Below are 25740 nucleotides of genomic sequence, written 5' to 3'. Positions count from 1 at the left end.
TATACTCCCCACTGCCCAAAGTCATCTTTTTAAAAAACTCACCGCGACCATGTCATTGTCCTACTTGAAATCTTTAAACGACTCTCCATGTGCACAAGATCAGGCATAAAGTCCGGTGTTAGACATGGATCTAAGCTTTCTCCTCCACCCACGTCTCCAGCCCCACTGCCCACCATCCTTGTTTTGGAGGCTCTGCAAACAGCGTGGACTTAGGGGAACTGCCCTGAGCTCCCTGTTCACACCAGGCTGTTTCTCGTCTCTGTGTGTTGGCCCATTTTGTCCTCTCTGCTTGGAATTCCTCCCAAAACCTCTTCCCCGGCCTCCACCCTTACCATTTCTTCTCCATCGTTTTAGACTCAGCTCCAGTGACCTCTTTTCTAGAAGCCAGCCCCAGCTGGGGAGAAAGCCCCTTTTTGCCCGCGTGTCTCTGTCATTGCATCATCACCCTGTAAGAGAATGTTCCGTTGTCTGAAAGTCTCTCTCTCATTAGACCAGTGTGTCTCAAATCTGGCTGAACTTTGAAATCACTTGGCCTCCACCCCAGAGATTATGATTTAATTGGTTTGGAAGGGGACTTTTTTTTTTTTTTTTTTTAAGAAAGCTCTTTGGGGATTTTAATGTCCATCCAGGGCTGAGAAGCACTTCACTAGACCATGGGCTCTCTGAGGACAGATTTTATTATTCATATCTGTGTCACCAGGCCTAGCACAAGGTGGGACACGTGGTCAGGACTCAGTAAAACCTCACTAATTCTTGTTAACAAATGAATCTGCTGGCCATACGTGTGATCCCTTTTTCCCTTGATCAGTGGCTCCTAAAAGCAGATCTACAGACCAATTGCATCAAAATCACTTGGAGACCTTTTAAAAAATACTGATTCTGGGTCTCATCCTCAGAGATTTTGATGAGGAGGTGTATAGTGGTAGCAGAATCTGTAAAAAGCTCCCCAGGTGCTGGTTTGGGGAAACCAGGTTTGGGTGACACTAGTTTAGCTAATCCTGCTTATCTTTCCAAACTCACCCTTAGCATCACCTACTCCAGGAAGCCTTCCTTGACTGCTCTCCTCCCTTTCCCCTTCATCCTCGCTGCCCCACACCAGGGGATGGACTAAGGGCCCCTCTTCCATTGTCCCTCAGCACTCTCTGCTTCCCGCCGTGCTTCACACTGTGTGCAGAGAGTCTGTTTACTTGTCTGGACCTTCCAGACTCTGCTTTCAGGCAGACTGTGACTTCTTCCTATTTGTATGCATGATGTTTGGGACAGCTCCTGACCCAGTCTAGGCACTCAATAAAGATGAATTGAAAAAGAAAGAAGAGGGAGGAAATGTGGGTGCTGCATTCCTCCATGTTTTCCCCAGTAATTTTCCCAGCTGCCCTTGATGTGGCGGCATCTCGCTACATTCTGTTCAGTCACAGGCACGTGTGTTCCCGATTTACTTAACCTTTCGTCTACAGCATCCCAACTGCAGATGTAGAGCTGGAACCTTTCACCCCTGCCTAGTGGCTCCTTGGAGAATTAAATAAGTTAATATGTGGAAAGACTTTGATCAGTGCTTGGCAAATGGAAAGCACTAGAGAAGTGTTAACTCTTGTTGTCGACGTGATCACCTGCACCCTCTGCATTCCCGCCCCAGCTTTAAAATGCCCTTGATGGGCAGTCATCCTCCCTCGCTTCCTTCTATGCGGAGTCCTTCCTGGGCCTTGCACAGGACAGAACCAGCTCTCTCACTCACTCCGTAATCACATTCAGTCCCAAGCTTTTGGAAATCCAGAGGAGCCTTCCACTCATGCAGCCTCTACTTTAATTGAAAATCAGTTTGCTTATCAACAAACAAAGTCAGTCTGCAGCAAAGCATCAATATTTCCTTACACAGGGTTCAGGAACTCTAGACGTGCCCCTGCTTCCTCTTGCCCGAAGACAGGCTGAATGCCAAGGATGACTCACCACGGTTCTTAGGCAACAGCCCTTCTTTGGGTTTGGCTACAAGGAATTTTGTGTCCGGCTGCACACACAGGCAGGAATAATGGACAGCTTTTTGTGTGGCTAAGCACATTAGTGTCCTAGGGCTGCCAGAACAAATTACCACAACCTGGTGGCTTACAACAACAGAAATGCGCTCTGTCACAGTTCTGGAGGCCAGAAGCCCCAAATCAAGGTGCGGTCAGGGCCGTGCTCCCTCCACAGGCTCTGGGGGAGGATCCTTTCTCGCCTTTTCCGGCTTGTGGTGGCTCTAGGGGTTCCTTAGCTTGTACATGTATCTTTCCATTCTCTGCCTCTGTCTCTGTGTGTTCAAGCCTCCCTCTCCTTTCTCTTATGAAGATGTAGGCTCATCCTAAATCCAGAATGATTTCATCTCAAGATCTCTAGTTAATTACATCCGCAAGATCCTATTTCCAAATAAGGTCACGTTTGGAGGTTCTGGGTGGACATGATACTGGGGAGGGACACTATTCAACCCTGTACGCTAAGTATTTGGCAAAGGGGGGAGATACATTTATTGTTTTCTAATAATAAAGGTCAAGGTGACCTTCTCTGAGAATGTTTGCTTATTTCTCAATTTCCTCCCCCTGCTCTGAAAAAGAGTTTGATGCAGTTTACAGTAAACACACAGTACAGATGTGCTGAACCGTTAAAATGGAAAGGCAAAAGTCCATGAATAAACAGGAAGAGGAAAGGGACGTGATATCCAGACACGTAAGCTGAACAAAACTCTGGTTCTTGAGTCTCCTAGAAGTTAAAGTAGAGACGGATTGTCTCTCTCCCACTTTTGATTAGATTGTAAGTAGAGAGGCAAACCTTCCTTTGATCCTGAATGTAGAAAGGAAGTTTTCCCATGGGAACCTAGATTTTTAGGAAAATACAGAGGCCGTGCTGAAGTAGGTTCTTCTAGTTGCTTTCCCTAAAAGCTGAGACAGTGTTAATTTGTCATCACATAAAGGCAAGTATAGCATGAAGTGAGAAGACCTGGGTCCAGGCCAATAGCTTTGTGATGTGAGGATAAAGTGCAGAGAGGTTTAAAGAGTTAATACTTCACAGATGTCTTGGGGTAGGGGAGGGGTGAGCAGGATACATTTATTGTCAGTTGCTAAGTTCACTATCTCATAAATATTTTTTCAACTCGGTCTCATCAATATAGTTCAGGTGAAGCGCTAGACTGTGGGTACAGAGATCAGCAGAACATGTTTCCTGATCGTCAGGGAGCCGGGGTCCAGCAGAGAAAGGCCAAGTAGCAGTTGCTGGGAGGGCTCCCGGCAGGAGCCAGGGAGCAGACCCATCAGAGAAAAGGTCATCAAGAAATATTCAAAAGGTATATCCTCTCTGAAATTGCACCCTAGGAGTCTGGAACTTAAACCTTCAGGCCGTGGCAGGTTCAAATTTTTACATGACCTGAACTCTGGTTGGCAAAAATAAATGTATTTCTTCTATATCTACATTTTTTTTTGACTCAAGCGCCTGTTGACTGATATCAAAAATGTGTTCTGATCATGTCCAGATACATGCAGCAGCCATCTTTGTGATTTTTCCCAGACATTTCAGACTTAAACTGTCAATTTCATTATTTTCCCAACCCCCGTAACTTGATCCTGGAGTTGATGGCAGAACCAGATGGGGTAACACTGCCAGCACGTGGACTGCAGTGTCAGTGGGAGAGAGCTGTATGTGCTTCCCCATCCTCCTCTGTCTCTGCTGTGGGCTTATGTCTCATGAGATACCACGTGCCCCTCTGATACCTGGCTCCATGGTGTCGTCCTCTGAGATGTCACCCGTCGCCATCTGATCCCCCACTGGAGGGACCCCTTTGCATCCTCTGCTGTGGCATCAGCTCTTTCTCAGCTGCTTCTGTGCCCTGTTCAACAGCTGGGGTGCAAGCCCAGGGCTTCCCCTCTGCTCTGGGACCACAAGAAACATAGGGGCTTCTCTCTCGCTCTCACTCAAGGACATATCCATGTCTCCATGTCTACTCCTTGTCTGCTGCATGTCGATGGCTCAAGGGCCACCTCTCTGGTACACCTGGGAAGTGAAAGACACAGTGCTGTCTATGCTAAGCCCCCAGGCCTAAAGAGATAGGCTGCTTCTCCCATAGGGACTTGGTCTTAAGAGGCAGAAGGGCAGGCTCCTAAAAATGCGCTGGGTAAATTTTAATGCACAAACTCCAGACCCAGGTTGATTGGGTTCAACTCTCAGGTCCACCACTTATTAGCTGTGGGACTCTGGGCAAGTCACCCAGGAGGTCACTGAACCTCCCTTTGTCTCAACTCTTCATCTGTAAAATGAGGATTATATAGTACTCCCTCATAGGTTTAAATGGGACCATGTACATAAATTTAATGTAAGTAAAATATAAATATATGTGCCTGTCTCATGCAGAGCACAGCCTGACACATTGTGTTATGTAAGACTTAGCTGCCATGATCCTTAGGAATAGTAATATAATTAGCATTATTCCATCTTCAACTCTTTCCCTTCCCTCTTCCTCTCCCCTAGCAGTTCAGAATCTCTCATCTTATCTCTTGAGGGAGAGAAAAACCTTAATCAGACTGTATTCTTCCCATTTCTTTCACTTATACAAAGACTACAGCTTTTTTTTCTTTTAGTAATTTTTAAGGATTTGCATCTTTATTTTCAATGGCCTTTGATGACAGTCCCCATCAGTGCTGGTCTGATGTTTCACAGACCAAACGGGGACGGTTATGGGGCCAAGGCACACGTTGGGAAGTGCATGAGTTATATTCCCAGGTTGTCCCTTCACCAGACAGTCTCCAGAACCATGGTTGGGGAGGTTCAGGGAAAAGCTGTGCCCTGGTGGTGGCTGAATCTCTGTGTTTGCATCCTGTGCAGGACTCAGGAATCGACATCGGGGACATCACTGCAAGGAAGGCTCTGAGAAAACAGCTGCAGTGCAAGACCTTCCGGTGGTACCTGGTCAGCGTGTACCCAGAGATGAGGATGTACTCAGACATCATTGCCTATGGGGTGGTAAGGAGCTCGCCCCTCAGGGTTTCGCCCAGACGCAGACAGAGAGCAGGACCAGAGAGAGGTGTGGAGAGTCAGGGAGGGGAAGAGCCTCTTGTCCCCCAGTATGGGACATGTGGTAGACCTGTGGACAAGAGGCTGATTTCTGGAGCTGAGTGTGAGGCAGCCTATGCTTTCATAGCCCAAACCTCTCCATTCCCTTGAGAGAGGTGCTTAGTCTCTCCTTTACAGTCCTAAGCAATTCAGCTCTGGCCCCAAACCTGCATATCCCACTTAATAAAACAAAAACCTGAAGTCAGGTTAAGATTGCAAGACAACGTAACAAACTCCACTGTTCCTCAAGCATGGGTGCCTGAAGTTCTACCAACCAGCCTTCATGCCTCCCCCACCCACGGGGCTATGTCTTTCACTCACACAGAGCCTCCTGGTAAGGCATTCTGGGAAATATAACCTTCCTGAGTTGCTGTATTTTGAGGGATGTTTTAGTACCACTTATTGATTGGCAGCAAGCAGTTCCCCCAGCAGAGGCAGCAAGATGGAGGGACAGAGCAGAGGGTTTGGACCTGGTTCCACTCTTGACCCAGCCACTTCCTGGGCAAGCATCTTAATGTCTTTTGGCCTTAGTTTCTTCATACGTTAAGTGTGGTAAAATAATACTGTCCTCGTGGGTAGAAGAAAGTCTCAGATACATAAATGTATTTTGTGTCTAAGGTTAAAATACTTTGAACATTAGAAACTCTCCCATTCTTCCAATATCCCCAGGACCATACAACTCTTAAGGTATTTTCAATACCTGATTGATTTTTGGATATCTCACCTGGTTTTTGCTGACTGAACACATAAAGATTTTCTATGACAGTTAAGCCCTCAAAACTATCCCCTGGGGCCACCTGCCTTACCCCCACCCCCTGCTGTGTTACAGATGGGGAAACAGAGAGGCAAAGTGACTTGCCCATATTCACGCAGTTAATCAACAGTGAAACTGAATCTGAAACATCAGCTTCTGATATCACTGTCATTCCTCCCTTTGCAGTGTCCCCTCAGACCTTTTAGATATCCCAGGATGAAAATTTGAAGGAAGAACTGAGGCCTCTTCCTTTGATGACCTGTGCTCAGAACTGAGTTCAAGGCCTGCCTCGGCAGGAACATTATGGGTACAACGTCAGCCTGGGAGGAGAAGAATCCTTGCTGAAGGGTTGGCCTCAGTGTTCCCTGGGGGCCTCCCAACTCTCACATCCTAGGATTCTAAAGGAGACAGAGCCAAGGTGTCAGGAACTCCCCCCTTCCCACCCTCCTGCAGGGCCTCTGTTGTCCCCGGAGGCCAACATGTAGGAGGGGGTCATATCTTCCCACAAGAGTCCCCATGGCATGGCTGACATGTCCTGAGAGAACCGCCCAGTAGCCTCTTGCCTCTCCACTTCCCAGGCTGGTATAATTCAGATGTCAGAAAACTCCTCAGCTGGCGCCGCCCAGCTGTTACCTGAGGCTCCAGATCCTGTCATCACCGTGGAAACACACTGGACTGTGAGGTGCCCATCAGTTCCATCTACCTCCCCAGAACCATCCTGAGGATGCGGCAGTTACTGGTACCCCTACACTCAGCCCATAGCAAGTTGTGTGTGCTGCTTGGCCACTGTTGAACCCAGCCCAAACAGAATAGTTATGCTACTGTGGCTCCAGAGAAACTATTGGCCCAGACCTCTGGGAGCCAGGGCAAGCTTCTGGATTCATGGTCTCACCAAGCTATCAGCTGTAGCTAAAGAATGTTAGCCAAACTCAGCCAGAGAAGCAGGGAAAGCAGTAACGGTGGAGGTGTATGCACGCAGCCATTGCAATCCTGGGTCTTGGCCCAGGGCGTTCTTGTCTTCCAAGCAAAAGGGTCTCATCTTATGAGCACATACAGCAGGTTTACCACGTAGTCTCCTCACCACCACACCCGGAAACCTTTGGTTGGTCAAATAGTAAGTGGCACATACGGGGTTGTGATCCACATCCGTCTGAGTCCACAGCTGGGGCTGTGTTCACTCTGTTGTGCCGAAAAACCTCCACTTGCCATCCCAGAGGGCTGAGCTGTGGCAGCCGTTCCTGGGCCTGGCGGGGGTCTCTGACCCCCTGCATGTTCATCTGCCGGCTTCTGTTCAGGGCCCAGCCAGCCCCCCTCCCTCCTGCCTCCTCAACAGGCTGGGTTCTTACGTGAGCAGAGATATGCTTGCTCGTCCAGGAGCATAGTGAACTCTTAATGGGGGCAGTAAGGTGACAATGGGCAGGGCAGGATGCAGCACAAGAGCAAGAGGATTTCTGGGGCTGAATCTTTCTTCCTGCTGATTACTTTTATTCTGAAATGGAAAGACCAGATGTCTTCTCAGGGGCACGTTGTTTTTTTTTTTTTTTTCTTGTTCCCTTCCAACTCATGCCTAAACTGCATTGCTCAGGTCAAATAACCCCCTGGGATTCTCAGGCCATTGTCAAGTCTATATAACCCTGCCCATTAATCCAGTAATAGGTCCCACTAATGCCTCCTGCAGGCTGAAGGGCCTGTGGGCCCCGCTGTGTGGGCATGGGCATCCGCCTGGATCACCGAGCTCCGGGCCTGGGGGACGGCATGGCTCTGCATAATCCCAGCTCTGGTGCTGACAGTAGAGATAGAGCAGCATCTGGAAACAGACATGCCTGCTTCTGAACATCAGCTTTGCTACTTAATCACTACGTGACCTTGACAGTTTGCAAAACCTGAAAGGTTATAGTCACATCACTTCATGGGGCGTCTCTCACAGTCTCAGGATCGTCTCCATTTGCATGATGGAAAGAGCTTGGACTTTGGAGACCGACAGACTCCAGCTCTGCCATTTGTCCAACTATGATGCCATCCATTCACTGTCCATTTTCTTCATTCATTCACACATACTTACTGTGTAATATGTGCCAGGGCTGACCCACGTCGCAGGCAGTTAGAAAGCCTGAGAGCTAGTCTGGTGACTGTTAGAGGAGACGGGCAAGTGGAGAAGTGACAAGAATACAGCGTGTTAAGTGCTGCAATCAGAGAAATGGAGGTGTTGGCCTCACACCCAGATGTGGGTCAGGAAAGGCTTCCAGAGTGACAGAGAAGCTGAGGACCACAGGAAGAGGAGGATTCAGTCAGGGAAAAGAGAAGGCCAGGGCAGAGGGTCCATGCAGTGGGAACAGCATGACAGACCGAGAGGTGTGCAGAGCTTCCTACTGTAACACACTTCTTGCACCCTTAAAAGAGATAGTATTACCGATCTGGCTATGTTATTTTGAGAATTAGGTGGGATAACGCATGGAAAGCACTTCACCTGGGACCTGGCACATAGATGCAGTCATAAAAGCTAGTTTCCCTGAACGGCCTTCAGAAAGGCTATAGCGGTAATAATAGTAGCTAACAATTATTGCACTTTTGCTATTTGTCAGGCCCAGTGCTGAGTACTTGTAGATATTGTTGCAGTTAATCCACAAACCTGTGAGGTTGGCACTAGTATTATCCCTCTTTGAGAGTGAAGGAAACAGACGAGGAATTATGTTGCTTTGTCCAAGGCCACACAGCTGGAGCCAGGATTCTATCTCAGCCCTCTCTCCCAGCTTCCTCAACAGACCACCTACTTAATGGGGGGTGGATGACACAGAGCCAAGGAGGACTTTATCAAAAGGCACCACCCACCCCTCATTCAGAGGCCAGCTTTGGGGATCCAGGGGAGATCCAGGTCTGACATCAGGGCTTTCTGGAACTTTCTCTTTGCAGTAGAAGTTAGCAGGTCTCACTGATGGATTACAGTGTTCGGCTTCAAATGTGACACCCACCCCTCCATGGGCTGTGGGAGAAGTCCAGAGAGTATTTGCATATGCTCCTCCCACACGGGCCAGCCAAGTAATTGGTTTATGATAGAGGATTTGCTGCATCGATGCTTCTGGGGCCCTGCCTAGGGAGCTGACACATGCTCATATTTCTGCAGAACCCCTAAACTTCAAGTTTGAGATTGAGCTGCTCTCACCCAGTAAAGGAAAGGGAGCTCGAGAGAAAACGATTTGCCTCTGTTCCTTGTCCCCTGTCAAGAACAGGGGGCGCATAGAGCACACGTGGGCCTCTGGTTATCTGTTCCATTTCGCACCCCTTAACTGGGTTCACTGCACTCCTGCCACGTCCATCAGGACTACGAAAACTTAGCTGCTGTCTGCCTCTGGCCTTCCCCAGATAGATGACCCACCTGTGGCCCATTGCCCTGGTCTCCCCTGGATTCTGATCTCCAGCCTCCTGTTGTGAACAGAGTGCTTTGATTGCTAAGAAGAGCTTGAAGCTAGCTCAAGTTTAGGTGGGTAAAGATACCACAAACTCTCTCATGGGCTTAGGAACTAAAGTACAGCTGGACATGAGCACTTGAGCTGGGAAGCCACTCAGACCGCAGCGGGGGCAGGATGATCTCTCTTGTCTCTAAATCTATCTGCCTCCTGCCTCATCTCCTCCTTGATCACACTGGATTCCTCTGCTTGCACATGGCCCAGCAGATCCACCACACCCAGTCTAAATGGCCTCACCATCCTAGTGGCCAGCACCCACTGACCACGGTGTCTGGTCTCTCATCTGGACTCCTAGGACAGAATAAGAGGATCATGAGATAGTTACATTCCAGAAAGAGAAGGACCAGGAGAGGGGAGGAAAGAAAGACAACTGTTAATTCATTCTAAGCTATTTGTTGGTGCCTGCCACGGTCTACTCAGCTATGGCATGCGAGCAGGACCACGTGGACCGTAAGCTGCCCTTTCCAAAGGCTGAGGGTGAGCTTAAGCCGGAAGGGGACACTGAATACCTGCTTTCCTACCTAGATGTGGTAAGACATTGGTTCATGGTACCCAGACATTTGTTCTGTTGATTGCCATGTGCTTGTAGGTGAGGATAAGAGATACCTCTCTCTTCCCCTGCTCCCACTCTGGCCCCCTTCTCTCTTATTCTCCCACCAGACCTCCCACTCTGGAGAGCCCTCATCAGCTGGGCCTCCGCTGGGGCCTGGCCAAACACTGCTGGATCTGCAGGAAGCAGAGAAGGCCTGGTCCTAGAGGATATCCCAGGCCCCCAAACAGCTGACATGTTGCCCACTTCCCCCAACCCTCAAGAACAAAGACTTCTATCCACGGACTTCTGAAGGCCATTATGCCACCCTTGTGCAAAAGGAGGGGGTGAAAAATCTAGTAGCGTCTCGTGTGTGTGCATGCGTATCTTTTCCTTTTACCTAGACTATCCCAGCTCCGCAAACCCAGCTTGCTGTGTAACAGCATCCTAATGCTTCCCCTCCAGAGGAGGCTGGTCTTTCCTCAGCACCTTGATGCAAGGCAAAAGCTGGCGCTTGTTGGTTTCCATAGTATTCAGAGGGCCTCGGATTGATTATGGAAGCAGAGCCTGTCTCAGCGGAATGCTTGTTTCTCCTGATTTAATGCACCTGTTTCTCTGTTCCTTTCTCTTCGGTGTGGCCGCCTCTCCTCTGGTGTTCAGCTGCAGAACTCTCTGAAGACTGATTTGTGTCTTGATCAGGGTCCAGACACAGAGAATATTCCTATCGTGTACATCTGCCATGGGATGACGCCCCAGGTGAGTGCTCTGAGAGATCCCCGTGCACGCGTGTGTCTGGTGTGGGGAAGGAAAAGCTAAACTCTGTCACGGCTACTCTGGGCCCAGAGGCCTTGGGAGCTTTTCATTAGGAAGTATCCTCATGAGCAAAAAAGCGAGTCATACCTGCCGTGCCTGGAAGGAGTCTGAAGGAGCAGATGCTGGGTTGCCAGGATCCCCTGGGGTGGGGCGCAAGGAAGGCGATACATCTCTAAAGAGGAACACCTGCCTCCGTTGGGGAGACTGTGCGTAAATTACAGCCCTGGCTCTTGCAGCCATGCCTTTCCCTAGCAGGAGGGAACCCAAAGTTCCCCAGGCTCCCTGATGTCTCAGAGTCCCTTCGGAGTGCCACTTCACAGCCTCAGGCTCTGCCCTTTAGATCATAGCTGGGACCAAAATTTATAGCCATGAGATCCTTTCTAGCTCCTCTGACTTTCTGGTGGAGAATAAAGGGAAGCTACCAGGAAAGTAAGTTATCCCTCCAAAATTCTCCATTCATAGCCTAGGCTTCAGATATCTGAAGAGGTTGTTGACACACTGGCAAGAGAGATGGTTTATTCAACAGAGTACAGTGGGCAATTCTTGACCAAGAGTGCCATAGACTGACCTGTTATGACTTGACATTTTCAGTTTACTTACCTTACCTCCAGAAGTGTACAATGATTTTTTAAAAGGTATCTTAGTATAGAAGATGCGTATATTCGTGCAATTGCAATTTAGTGCTTAAAAGAGTTGTTACCTGCCTAAACACACAGCTAAAGGAGATTGCGATGTGTGTGTACCCGGTGTACGATGCTGAGACTTCCCAGCAGCTGTCCACCGTGATCTCCACCACCTTGTCCTTTTTGTGGGCCAAGCTGCTGTGACATCACTGAGTGGTCAGTCACAGGTCAGCAGATCGCACTGCCTTCACACCACACAGTATAGCAACTCATTCTCCATTATTACAATGGTGTGACATTTTTAATGAGTGACTATTATTATGTAAACTTATTATTGACATAGAACATATATACAGAAAATAGACAAATGATAAGTGTACAGGATTAACGAATTTTCAGGGCAAACACACTCGTGTAACCAACACCCAGGTCAAGAAAAAACATTATTGCTTGATTTTGAATTTTATGTAAATGGCATCATAGGGTATATGCTTTCTCACGTTGGCATCTTTCTTCCATCATATCTGTAAAGTGCTTCCTTACTGTTACGTGTAGTTGTAATCCGCTCATTTTTGTTACTATGTAGTATTGCATCTTATGGATATACCATTTTCACTATATAGTCTACTGTTGATGGACAGTTGGACTATTGCCAGGTTGGGAGAATTATGAATACTGCTGCTGTGAACATCTTGTCCATGTCTTTTGGTGCACATACGTACTAATTTCTTTTGGATTTATACCTAGGAGTCGAATCACTGAGCCATAGGGTTGACATATGTTCCTTTTCTTTTTATTAGTTATCTATTTTATGCATATTAGTGTATATATGTCAATCCCAATCTCCCAGTTCATCCCACCCCACCCCCCAGCTTTCCACCCTTGGTGTCCATATGTTTGTTCTCTACATCTGTGTCTCTATTTCTGCCTTGCAAACCAGTATATGTTCATTTTCTGTAGACAGTACCTACATTAGTCTGCTAGGGCTGCCATAATAGAATGCCATAGGCTGGGTAGCTTAAACCATAGACATTTATTTTCTCAGTTATGAGGCTTAAAGTCCAAGATCAAAGTGCCAGCTGAGGGGCTTCCCTGGTGGCGCAGTGGTTGAGAGTCTGCCTGCCGATGCAGGGGACACGGGTTCGTGCCCCCGTCCGGGAAGATCCCACATGCCGCGGAGCGGCTGGGCCCGTGAGGCATGGCCGCTGAGCCTGCGCGTCCGGAGCCTGTGCTCCGCAACGGGAGAGGCCACAACAGTGAGAGGCCCGCGTAAGGCAAAAAAAAAAAAAAAAAAAAAAAAAAGTGCCAGCTTTCTGCTGAGAGCTCTCTTTCTAGCCTGCAGATTGTTGCCTTCACGCTGTGTCCTCACGTGACAGGGGGAGAATAAGCAAGCTCTCTGGTGTCTTTTTTTTTTTTTTTTTTTGCGGTATGCGGGCCTCTCACTGTCGTGGCCTCTCCCGTTGCGGAGCACAGGCTCCGGACGCGCAGGCTCAGCGGCCATGGCTCACGGGCCCAGCTGCTCCGCGGTGTGTGGGATCTTCCCGTACCGGGGCACGAACCCGTGTCCCCTGCATCGGCAGGCGGACTCTCAACCACTGCGCCAACAGGGAAGCCCTGGTGTCTCTTCTTAAAGGAGCACTAACCCAATTGGATCAGAGCTGTACCCTTATGACCTCATTTAACCTTAACTTGAAGATTTGGGAAATTCTTAGCCTGTTCACTTTGCAAAAAAATGAGAAAGCTTCTTCTGGAGAGAATACCAAGAGTGTGACTGAACAACCATTTGATTAAGAGATCATGGGTGGGATTCATGGACTTAATTAGTCATCTCACAGCAGAAGGCATCAGTAGAGATGGGCTTATACCAGCAGAGACACTGCCAGTTTGAACTAGAGAAAAAGTGGGGCAGAGTGAAGGAACACTATTGGACTTCTTGGATTCTATAAGATGGGACCACATAGCTATTCAGTTGTGAACATGCACTATTCCTCAAGAAAAGGGAAGAATAGTACTGAAGGTGATGTAGAGATCATCAGGGCTGCCACTCCCACCACAGGCCCAGGGGTAAGGCCATTCCCTCAAAGGATAGGCCTGCTGCTCTGGTTTCAGTGGGCAAGGATGACCCAGTACCAGAGGGGTAGGGCCAAAGCAGCGAGCACCTTGGGTGGGAGCACTCCAGAGAGCTGAAGGGGCAGGTGGCCCTGCAGAGACATGAGGGTGATGCTGCCACCCCAGTGGGCCTGGAGGGCAGAGTATCGAGACAAAAGATGATTATTCTTGAGCCTTAAGATCGAGTGGAATTTGCCTTGCTGTGGTTTGGGCTTGCTTGGGGCCCATCGACCCTTTCTTCCTTCCAACTTCTCCCTTTTGGAACACGATCATCTATCCTATGCCTGTCCCACCATCACATTTTGAAAGCACATACCTTGTCTGATTTCACAGGGTCTTGCCTCAGGATGAATCACACCTTGTGTCTCACACATATCTGATTTAGATGATATTTAGATGATATTTGGACTTTAGACGAGTTGATGCTGGAATGAGTTAAGACTTTCGGGGCTGGCGGGATGAAATGAATGTATGTTGAATGAGAGAAGGAAAGGAATTCGGGGGGCCAAGAGCAGAATGCTATTGACTGAAATTGTGTCACCCCCAAATCCACGTGTTGCAGTGCTAATCCTGACTATATTCAGTGTAAGGAAGTAATTAGGTTAAATAAGGCCATAAAGTGGAGCCCTGATGTGAGAGGATTGGTGTCCTTCTAAGAAGAGCCACCAGAGAGCTCCTCATTCCCTGTCTCTCTCTCTCTGCCACATGAGGACACACCAAGGAGGGAGTCGTTTGCAAGCCAGGAAGAGAACTCCCTCACAAGAAACGGAATGCCAGCACCTTGGTCTTGCACTTCCAGACTCCAAAACTGTGTGAAAATAAGCTTCCGTTGTTTAAGCCGCCCAGCCTGTGGCATTTTGTTGCGGCGGCCAGAGTCATCTAAAATACTGTCAGTTTTCCAAAGTCGTCGTGTTAATTTTTACTTCCACCAGCCATATATTAGAGTCCTAGTTATTCCCCAGTCTTGCCAGCATTTGGTACTGTCTGTCTTTTTAAACTTCTAGACATTACGGTGGGTGTATAGAGCTATCACATGGTAGTTTTAATTTGCATTTCTCTGATTATAAATGCATCCAGGCACCTGAGTCTTCAGTTGTTCTTGAGTGTGAGTCAAGACGGCCAGGTCAGAGGGAGTTGGGTCTTTGTGTAAATTCCCTCTCTGCTTTGTAATGCCAAGACCAAGAACACAACAGGTAAACTTTCTTTTAACAGATCTGTGTGGAAGTGTGCAGGGTTGGTGCTTATCTAGGTCCCTGACCGAGCATCAGGTGTTTCCTCCGTGGGGTGATGGCTGTCTGTTCAAGCAGAGGCTGCCGGTCTGCCAGGTGCAGATGATTCAATACGGGGCAGTCTGTGTTGTCAGGAGTGTGGATTCTGGAGCCAGCTCGCGTGAGTCCAGATGTCAGCTTTGGAACTTTCTAGTTGGGAACCTTCGGGCAGGTTTTTCCATCTGGGCCTGTTTTTTTAATCTGTAACTTGTGGATTAATAACGGTATATACCATAACGGTTGTTGAAAGGATGTAATACATTTATATAGTGCTCAATAAATGTTAGCTATTAGTATTGCTATAATGATAATATTATTATTACCACTGCCCATTGAGCCTTGCTCAGTATAAATACCCTCCGGTTTCTAACTCCAGCCCACACTGGACTGACTTTCCTTGGCCTCACGTGCCATGTGCCGTAGGTTCCTGCTCTGGTCAGAGCCGACGCATAGACTACGAGAGCATTTTGCTACAGCAGCAGAAAATGCAGGGGTGTAGGGGCGAGGGCAGTGAATGGGGCGTCAGGAAGCCTGAGTCCTAGGCCTGGTCTTGCCACACATTTGCAATGTCACCTTAACCCTCTCTGGACCTTTATTTTGTTTTATTCTTTTATTGAGGTGTACTTTCACACTAAAGTACACACATCTTAGGTGTGCAGTTCAGTGAGTTTCCACATGTGTAGACGCTGTACAGGCACCACCCAGATCAAACTCATCGCCCCAGTGGGCCTCCTCATTGCGCCTCTTGGTCAATACCTCTACACAGAGGTAATGACAATTCTGATCTCTAGCACCACTGATTAGGTTTGTCTGGGTCTGTATTCTTATCTGCAAGCCAGGAAGTTGGACTGGCCATCTCCAGGCCCAGCTCGGCCAGCTCTGACAATCTGCTTACCTCGAATTCTTTTGTTCTGAAATTCAGTTGGCCTGGGAAGCTGTGAGTTTGTGCTGTGCTTGCCAGGAATTCTGGGAGCTGCCTTCCCTTGATGCTTTGTAAATCAGCTTCTCGATGTGGAGCTACAGCAAGCAGACTTGGGTCCCCCTCCCCGTTCCCCACAGAACCCTCGTATAAGTGGGCTGTACATGGAACAGCCCCAACTGGGCCCAGTCGCCCTCTCCTACCAGGCCTGCAGCTGAGGTGCACAGCCCAGAGGTAAGGAGGCTTGAGACGAGCCTCAGATCACACACACTTCCCAGAACAGAGAGGTGTAGGTACTCTGCCGTGGCAGGAGTTTGTTGAGTATGGCCTTCCCAGTGAGTTGGGAGAGCTGGGGAGAACTGGGTCATCCTGGAGATGGGCTGTGTATCCTTGGCGGGAGTTCATGCATCCACTAGGGGTGGACATGGGTACAGGGGTAAGCGATGGGTGAGGAGGCAGGGCCTCTGGCTCTCAAGGCTTCCCAAAAGCATCCACTAGCCCTTAAGAATTTCATTGGCTCATGGAAGAGACGAGAAAAGGAGGAGCTCAGGGATATCACCTTAGTACAAGGTCAGGGTACATCTCAGAAGGGGACTGTGGACAGATACAGGCCTCAGGGTTGCTCTGAATCTCCCAGAATTGGTCCAAATTAAGTGCTCAATATGCATTTCCAGGAACATTTTCTCCTCCTACTAACAGCTCTCAGCAAACCTCTTGGTACCATGGCCACAGAGGTCAAGGAGAACCCAGGGAAGTTCGCAGATGGGACTGCCACGTCCAATTATGCAGGTTGTGCACTGTACAACTCCAGAGGAGGGATGTGGTACCTCACATTGTTGTCTGGGGAACAGAGACCTGCCCTAGGTGACAGTCTTTCTGGGCTCTGTTATGAAACCTCACATGTTCCTCCCCGAGCATCACACTTGATAGGAAGAGTAAAAATGTTGAAAGGCAAATGATGAGGTATAGAGTGGTCAAGAACCAGACTTCCTGGGTTCAAATCCCAGCCCTACCACTTACTAACCCGGTTCCCTGGATAGGTGTCATAACTTCTTTGTGTCAATTTCATAACCTATAAAGTAGAAATTATAGTAGTGTCTACATTTTAGGATTGTTATAAGAATGAAATAAATTGATGCACGTAAAACACTTAGACAACAAACCTGGCACACAGTCATTGCTTACTAAATATTGGATAATTATTACCAGATTGGTAAAGAGATTCAAGACCATGTCCTTACGAATGAGAATTGTTTAGCCTGGAGAGGAGCAGATTTAAGAGAGACATGAAACTTCCAAAATTATAAGGACACAGATTTTTTGACTGAGTGTAAAGGAAACTTTTTCCAGCCATTGGCTGAGGCAATCGTGGCCTCTGCATCATCAGAGGTGGCGGGCTCCAGGGGCATTGTGCAGGGTTCCTATGTCATGTGGATGCTTAAGCTGAGAAATCCCTAAGGGCACCCCCACCCTGAAGTTCTATGACTTTTTAATTCATTACCTTTTTAAATTTTTCTTTAACGAATGAGAGTCCATAATTTGCCAGATACCGCTCTTGGCCTTGCGAGACAGTGATGAGCCATATGGAAGTCGTTGCCCTCACAAAGTTGCCATTCTAGTGCTGGAAACAGACTTTTCTATATTATTTCATCCTCAGTCTTCAACCCAGCCAGGGCTTGAACTCTTTTCTTTCTTGGGAATTATGTATATGGCCACAGTTGAGCTGCATGCCTTGGATTTCAGCCAGGCAAGAATGGTGAAGGAGGAAGAGGACAAGAAAGCAGGACTGCGACCTGGTCAAGTTCATCTTGCCGACTTTGAGGATGAACTTCCCTTCGTTGCTTCCTTCATCCAAATTTCTAAGGTTTTTTTCATTTGGGGTTTTAAAACCAGAGAGAACCTGTATCAGCCAGGTAATAATCAATCCCCAAACCTCACTGGCATTAACCAAACAAGTTAATTTTGTCAATTCAAAAAAGTAAAACATTTTACATTAAACAAATTAAAATGAACAAGGGATAAAAACGTATTTAACTCATTAATAAGGGAAACAGTAAGCAGGTACTGAAAGTATTTGAGGAACTCAGTATCTGTAAGCATTTTCTAAAAAAGAGTGTTAGAATAAGATTATAGATTAGATACAAAAGTAGTTAATATCCTACAGGGAAATAAAATCATAGCCTTTAATGTGATCTTTTCTACCCAGACAGGAATCTAGAAGTTAACGTTTAACTTCATAGTGTCTGGGTACTAATCAAAAGGTAAATAACAAAGTCAAACACAGGTATATTCTCTTGGAAAATTACATACTCTTGGGTGGGCTGGTTAGACGATGCTCCAGTTATGATATTTAAAGGATAGGTAACCTCCCGTCCTTTTTTGCCTTATTTCCAGGTTTTAGGTAGTTCTCTTAGTCTTTTCACAAAGTTGGCTAAAGGTGGGGTGACTCTCCAGGCCCTTAGTGACTTGGGTACCCTTGTGGATTCACAATCGAAGCACATGGACTTTCCCCCCAATTATTTCCTAGAGCAGCCGTAACAAAGGAGTGCAGACTGGGCGGCTTAGAGAACAGAAATTTATCATCTCACAGTTCTGAAGGCTAGAAGTCCAAGACCAAGATGCCGGCAGGGCCGTGCTCTCTCCAAAGGCGCTAGGAAAGGATCAATCCCAGGCCTCTCTCCTTAGCTTCTGGTAGTTCCTTGACTTGGGGCAGCATAACTCCATCATCCCATGGTGTTCTCCCTGTGTGCTTGTCTGTGTCCAAATTCCCCCTTTTTATGAGGATGCCAGTCATATTGGATTAGGGGCCACCACTCCAGAATGACCTCATCCTAGCTTAAATAATTACATCTGCAGTGTAATTGTTTATTACACTTATTTCCAAATAAGGTCACATTCTGAGGTACTAGATGTTAGGACTTCAACATACAAATTTTTGAGGTACACAATTCAACCCTCAACACCCTCAAAGAGGAAAAGTGTGACTAGAAACCTGACTTCTGTGCCTCAGATGAAAAGTGCCTCACATCACTTCCTGTCACATTCGATTCACCAGAGCTATCACGTGGCCCTGCCTCACTAGAAGTTAGAGTCTTCTGGGTGCCCAGGAAGCCTTGTCTCTGCCACACAAAGTTAGGTATTTTCTAAATCACTTCCTCCTCTGACAAATAAGAAAACAAGAAAATGGCAACTGGGGATGTGAACTACTTGCCTGGGGTCACAGCACAATCTACTGGCCAAGACAGGTCTAGGAAGGATGCCTGTATTTTGTGTTCCATTTTCTCCTCCAGTTTCATTCATTCATTCATCAAACACATGCTAGGTTGTCTTTCAGGAAGTCCTCATATTTTGAAAAGTTTCATTTCCCTCGAAGAACAAATTTGGTCTAGTGATAGAGTGGCATTGTAGAGTAACTTATAGTGGGGCCCAAAGACATCAGAGACCCAAAGGCAGCTTGGACGAGGAAGAGGGGTGGGGTTCACCTGTTTCAACCCTTTGAGAGATTCTGCTTAAACGTTGTTTAAAAAGTTCACTCTGATAGCATTGTGATATTCCCGGGTCTCGGAGAAGGCCTTGGGTAGGAGAAAGCCTAGTGTAACTAATCAAATTAGTGAGGTGAAGTTGCTGCTAAGCATGCTAATTGGTTAATGAGTAAATGTAACCATTTTATTTAAATTAGCAGCAAATTTCAAGCAATCCTCAAAATAACTGAGAATATTAGCCCTAATTAGTGTAACAGCCTGGAAAATTTCTTCTGCTGGGAAAAGTGCAACAATGGGGTCTCCCCACAGGCTCTGTTTATTCAGTCGATCACTCATTCACTCACTCATTCCTTCATTTGCTCATTCAACAAACATGCATTGAGTATTATGTTAGGCCAAGAACTGTGAGAGGCAGAGGCAGCTTTACCCAGGTCCCTGACCTGGAAGAGCCCCGATCTAGAGAGGGAGTTGGACACTTAGAAATTACCGTTTATACGGTGCAACCTAGGGCCCCAAGCCACTTTCTCATTAGGCCATCAGAGGAGAAACGGGACAAGAAAAGGTCTGAAGACCTCTCCCATTCTTTCTGCCTGAATCTTCTAGACTGTAAAAGACACAGGGGGGAAAAAGTGCTTTTTCCACAGGAAGGTAAATTTTTGGCTGTAGAAGAAGGAAGATGAAAGGAACTTAAATTCTTTCTAAAGTTTTTGAAATACTGAAGCTGCCACGTTTATGCTTCAGGAAGTGCTTTTTGACTCAAGGTATAAACATTAGAATTGAGTTGAAAGAAGTCTTCTATTTACCCCGGAGATGAATTCCCTGTTAGATCAGGTAATGTGTTTAAGAGAAGTGTGGAATCGTAGATGGAATCTGTTGCCTCTGCTTTTTGGAATTTCTAGAATTTCTTCATTTTTTTCTCACTTGGCTCTCCATGCATATACACACACATGCAGAGAGAGAGAGAGAGAGAGAGAGAGAGAGAGAGAGAAATGAGTGGGAAAACTAGCTTATTTCTCTGTCTGCTAATCACTGTCTAGAAACTGCCATTCCCACGAGGGGTCATGATAAAGCCATCGCTCCTGGCCTGGTCGGCAATGCTCCCAAGGCCAACGCATGCGGCATCAGAGGCCCTTCCTGAACTGTGCTTGCACCCCCAGAGCTTTCAAGTAACATCTGAGAGATAGTTGAAAAGTTTTACTTTGTGGGACGAGAATTTAACTCGCCAGCCACTTCTCTGCGACCTTTGGCAGACTTCTTCACTTCTCTGCGATTTATACCTATAAATAAATGAGAATGCCAGGCACCAAGTGGTTGTGAGGTTTTGAAAAACTTCCCTGAGTTTGTTTCTTGGCTTCTCGTGTGTGGTTTTATGGCCCAGGCATCAGCTGAGGACTGTTAGTGCAGGGCCCCGACTGGATTATGGTCCTGGGGGAGCCTTACCCTGTCCTGAGACTCTGGCTGGCCACCTCCAGCTCTGCATTATTCGGGGACTAATCCAAATAGGATTATTTGGATCTCTTCATTTTCTTAGTACATCCTCTGCATTTAATATTTTATTTTATATTTCTTAGAGCTTCCGAATGCTAATTTGGTCATATTTTTTTGTAATTCTATAAATTGTTAACTCTTCCACTAAAGTAGAGATTGACTATGGTAAGATACAGAGCAAAATAGTCCCTTGTCTCTGACCCAAGAATCTTGTGTTTTCTACCAGCATCTGTTAGGTTAGCTTGTTAGTAGGGTGAAGTCTCAGATCCTTCACAATTCTTTATTTTAAATTGAAGTATAGTTGCTGTACAATATTATATGTTACAGGTGTACAATATAGCGATTCACAATTTTTAAAGGTTATACTTCATTTATAGTTATTATAAAATACTCGTTATATTCCCCATGTTGTACAGTATATCCCTGTAGCTTATTTTATGCCTAATAGTTTATACTTCTTAATCCCCTACCCCTATATTGCCCCTTCTCCCATCCCTCTCCCCACTAGTAACCACTAGCTTGTTCTTTATATCTGTGAGTCTGTTTCTTTATGTTATGTTCACTAGTTTGTATTATTTTTTAGATTCCACATATAAGTGATATCACACAGTATTTGTCTTTGTCTGACTTAGCATAATACCCTGCAGGTCCATCCATGTTGCTGCAAATGGCAAAATTTCATTCTTTTTTATGGTTGAGTAATATTCCATTGTGTGTGTGTGTGTGTGTGTGTGTGTGTGTATAATGTATGTGTATAAAATATATATATTATATACATATGTATGTGTGTGTGTGTATATATATATATGTATATATATATACACACACTGCATCTTCTTTATCCATTCACCTGTTGATGGGCACGTACGTTGCTTCCATATCTTGGCAATTGTAATTAGTGCTGTTATGAACATTGTGTGTTCTATCTTTTCTAATTAGTGTTTTTACTTTTACTTTGTTTGATAAATACCCAGAAGTGGAATTGCTGGGTCATATGGTGGGTCTCTATTTATTAGCCTCTGAGCTGTACCCTCACACGTTTCCAGGGGCCACCATTCCTGTGGGACACAGAGTAAGTGGGGCCTCTGGGGTGATGCAGTGTCTAGCCCTGGGACGCCCTGCTTCTTGCACATCCTCTGGACAGCCGTCCCTCAGCTCCTCCCCTCGGCCCTCTCACTTTTGCAGTGTAGGCTGCTTGTTTGAGGGGGTAGCTTTTGCTCCAGAGGGCCCAGGGCAGTGATTGATGCCCTCACAACCTTGGGGTCAGGGGAGGCTGGGATCTAGGCCCAGTTCTGCCCATAGCACATGTGTGATTGCGGCCAGTGACGCAGTCTTTCCAACGCCAGTTATAATCCATGAATTGGGGCTTCACTAAATTATTATGAGGGCTCTGTTGGCCCATATGTGACAACACCTAGCCCAGTGCCTAGAACATGATGTTCGGTGTGATTATGTGACACTCGAGGGCAGCCTCCCACCACTCACCTGCCATTCTTGGAGAGCTTTGCCTCTCAGGCCTCGGGCCTTGGGGATAGGTCACTGAGCCAGCATCCAAGGAGCTGAATTTGGAACCCGACTTGGCTTTGTGGCCTCTTACAGGTCTCTTCACCTCCCTGAGCCTCAGCTTCCTGATCAGGAAAGCGGGGGTGGGTGCTGAGATTTCAATCAAGTAACCAACTCCCATGTGCCTGGCACCAAGCCTGGCACGGAATGGGGCTCAGTAACGTTGGCTTCTTATTCTAATTAGGGCAATCTCTCAACAGTTTTGGGGAGCTCGCTAGGCTGCCTAGAGATAATGCTAACGACAGCTTACATTTATTGTTTACTGTTTCTAGGCATTTTTCTAAATGCTTTGTGTGTATAATCTCGGTTAAAACCCTCAAGAGCCCTGGGAAGTGGGTACTGCTATTACCCCATTTGTACAGGGGAGAAACTGGTCACATAATTACCAAGAGGTAGCACCTGGCTTGAAACCCTGGTTGCCTAACTGGGAACCCACACTCCAAGCCGTGGCTCAGGACTGCCTCCCTGGTTTCATTAGATGTGTGGCCTCCACTCTCAGGAAGTTCTCTGGACAGAGACAGGACAATAAGCCCCTGTTGTGTGGTGTGATGAAGGCTTGGCACCGAAGAGATGTTCAGGGCACACTTGCTGGATGAATAAAGGCTGCAGTGAGAATACAGGGAGGGAGTAGCCGATCTAGCCAACCACCAGGCATGTTCTTCTTCTTGGGTTCTAAAGGAAAACCGAGTTTAATTTGCAGTTTCCTCCCTGAGAGGACTTACGGCAGGGTCCAGAGACTGGGGTGAAGGAGAATTGAAAATACTACCCAGTCAACTCTGTCCTTCCCACCCACCATGGGCCAGACCACGGAACACAGGCGAGTCAGCTCTCTGGACTCATGAGGGCTCTCTGCGCATGCCCTTGCCTGTGGAGCTCCTGCTTTGCCCTGAGGAGCTGGGACGACCATCTCCCCGTAGGATGCGGACCCCGAGGATGCTCCAGCTGTACTGTGCCAGTTTATATAAGGGACTCGAGCATCCGTGGATTTTGGTGTCCGCGGGGGTCCTGGAATCAATTCCCCACAGATCCTGAGGGATAGCTGTCTGTATAAATGTAATTGTCATCACAGTTGATGGATATATACGTGAATTGGTGTACTTGTTAGTGGTCTCTCTCCACCACTACATCGTAAGCTCCTTGAGGGCAGTCACTTTGCTCTGTTCTCCAGTGTATCCCTGGTGCCTAGCACACTGCCTAGCACAGAATAGGGTTCAGTGCACCTCTGATTAGCAAATGGATCTGTTCATAAAGTTGTTCATAAAGACTTTTTAGTGAATGAAGGTAGTCTTCATAACACGACCTCCTAGCAGCCTGCCCAGACACACTGGCTTTGCCACTTACCAGCCTTAACCCAGAAGCCTGACCCTTCATCTGTAAGCTGGAGTTAAACTCACCTGTCTGATAGACTCTATCAGATAGAGGTTTTGTGAGGGTTAAATGGAGAAATACATAGGATGCTCGGCACTAGGCATGGCACACAGTAAGTCCTCAATTAATACATCATCATTGCTGTTACTTTTATTGGAAGTATGAGTTATTATCAGTCAAGATAGGCTCTGGCAGGATCTGTACTTCTTTTAGACCTGGTATCTTTTCATGGAGACCCAGGAATGGGAGCTTGAGAGATGTGCCCTCCCCCACTGGGATGGAAGCCAGATCCTTGTCACTCTTCTCGATGAGGGCCAGTTGCTATGGGTACAGGTTGGACAGGAGCGGGGGCTTCTCCTGCCACCAACACCTGTTGACACACAGAGCGGGCCTGCCTTTCCGTTTGACCCCAGCCCCATGCAAGAGAAACTCTCAGACCCTAAGGGTTGTCCTACTGGCAGGGCTGTACTAACACCCTCCCCGCCGCCCCCGGAGCTTTCTGTAACTCACTCCCCCACTCGAGCTGGTTTTGCACAGCTGCATCCAGGAGAGCCCGGGATAAGAACAGCAAGCCAATGACAGAATGTAAGTCACAAGCATTTCATCTCAGGAGAGAGACTGCTCCCTTTCGTTCATCCATTTGGAGCAGGAAGTGGGGAGGTTTCCCCAGAGACTATACCAGTGCTCTGCAGCCCTTTGCACAAAGCGCCGGCCATTAGGAAGTGGGCTGCTCCTTGCTGCGTTTCTAAGTAGGGTGTCGGTGGCATTTTGGGTAGGGCAGTTCTTCATTCTGTGGGACTGGCCTACTCAGTGCAGGATGTTTAGCATCCCTGGATCCTGACCACCATCAACGTTGATGTGGAGCCAGAACATCCCCCGCTCATTTCCAAAGGTCCCCCGGAGGAGGTGTTACCAGCCCTAGCTAAGAGTGTGACGAAGAAGGAGTATAAGAAATAGGCTTGGGACTTCCCTGGTGGCACAGTGGTTAAGAATCTGCCTGCCAATGCAGGGGACACTGGGGTGGGCCCTGGGGTTGGAGAGGAACTTCTGCCTCTGAGGCTCAAGGGCAGGATGGAGGGAGGTTCAGGAGGAACACGTTTGCAGCTGTCTTGCAAGTAAAGCAGGGGGGATCTGGATGCATTAGAGAGTAGAGGAGATTTAGGAACCCTGCTCAGGGGAAGTGGTTGTTTATTTTTTTTTTGCGGTACACGGGCCTCTCACTGTTGTGGCCAATCCCGTTGCGGAGCACAGGCTCCGGATGCGCAGGCCCAGCCGCTCCGCGGCATGTGGAATCTTCCCGAACCGGGGCACAAACCCGCGTCCCCTGCATCGGCAGGCGGACTCTCAGCCACTGCGCCACCAGGGAAGCAGGGGACAGGGGTTCAAGCCCTGGTCCAGGAAGATCCTACATGCCGTGGAGCAACTAATCCCGTCGTGCGCCACAACTACTGAGCCTGTGCTCTAGAGCCCATGAGCCACAACTACTGAAGCCTGTGCGCCTAGAGCCCCGTGCTCCACAACAAGAGAGGCCACTGCAGTGAGAATCCCGTGCACCGCAACGAAGAGTAGCACTCGCTCACCACAACTAGAGAAAACCCGCGTGTAGCAACAAAGGCCCAATGCAGCCAAAAATAAATAAATAAATTTATTTTTTTTTAAAAAAAGAAAGAAAATATCTTAAAAAAAGGAAGAAAGAAATAGGCTTGGGGATTTGGGAATGGCTGGTGGCACTGAGTGGGGATGTCTGAATTATGTTTATATCAGGGAAGCTTAAGCATATGCTTGTCTATTTCAAGAAAGTGCCTAAGTAGATGTGTTCAGAATATATCATGGGCCGAAATGGATTCTTATATTTGATTTTTCCGACTAACTCCATTGTCACTACACTGCCTTTGTCCCAGCTGCTTTTCCTGAAATCTATTCATTGCTGCACGTTAGTCCTGCCAGCGTCGAGTTTTAGTGGAATCCTTGAGGTTAGCACTGTGTTAATATACTGGGAATTTCAGCAGAGCTGTGCTCTCTAAATCAATCATCAAAACAGCTTTTTTTCTTGCTCAAAAATACACTACGAAATGCAGGAACATGTGTGGGAGTGGAGGTTGACTTGGGTGAAGGACACACGTAAAAGGAAAATTTCATAACATTTTTTTTCTGCAGGAAAAAGGTCTTAATTCTTGTAGAACTGGGCTACAGAACACATTTATGTCTCTGCCGTATCTTTAGCTCCTCAGAACATCCTGGGCTACTCAGAAGTCACTCAGTAATGTTTGCCTGGGGCATTATAGGTACTTAA

The 25740-nt window shown here is 47.3% G+C and overlaps 1 protein-coding gene across 2 annotated transcripts in view; it reads left to right on the top strand.

Moving 5' to 3' along the window:
• GALNT18 (polypeptide N-acetylgalactosaminyltransferase 18) overlaps positions 1–25740 on the top strand; it is a 361106-nt gene that overhangs the window by 287950 nt on the left and 47416 nt on the right. For both annotated transcript variants that reach the window (XM_082844858.1, XM_082844857.1), the window contains 2 exons: positions 4840–4977; positions 10475–10570. In XM_082844858.1, coding sequence (XP_082700984.1) covers positions 4840–4977; positions 10475–10570 — 234 coding nt within the window. The remainder of the gene's footprint in view (positions 1–4839; positions 4978–10474; positions 10571–25740) is intronic.

The sequence above is a fragment of the Leucopleurus acutus genome, assembly GCF_964270905.1.
Source record: "Leucopleurus acutus genome assembly, chromosome: 8".
In the NCBI taxonomy this organism is placed as follows: Eukaryota; Metazoa; Chordata; class Mammalia; order Artiodactyla; family Delphinidae; genus Leucopleurus; species Leucopleurus acutus.
This window is presented reverse-complemented; position numbering and strand designations above follow the sequence as displayed.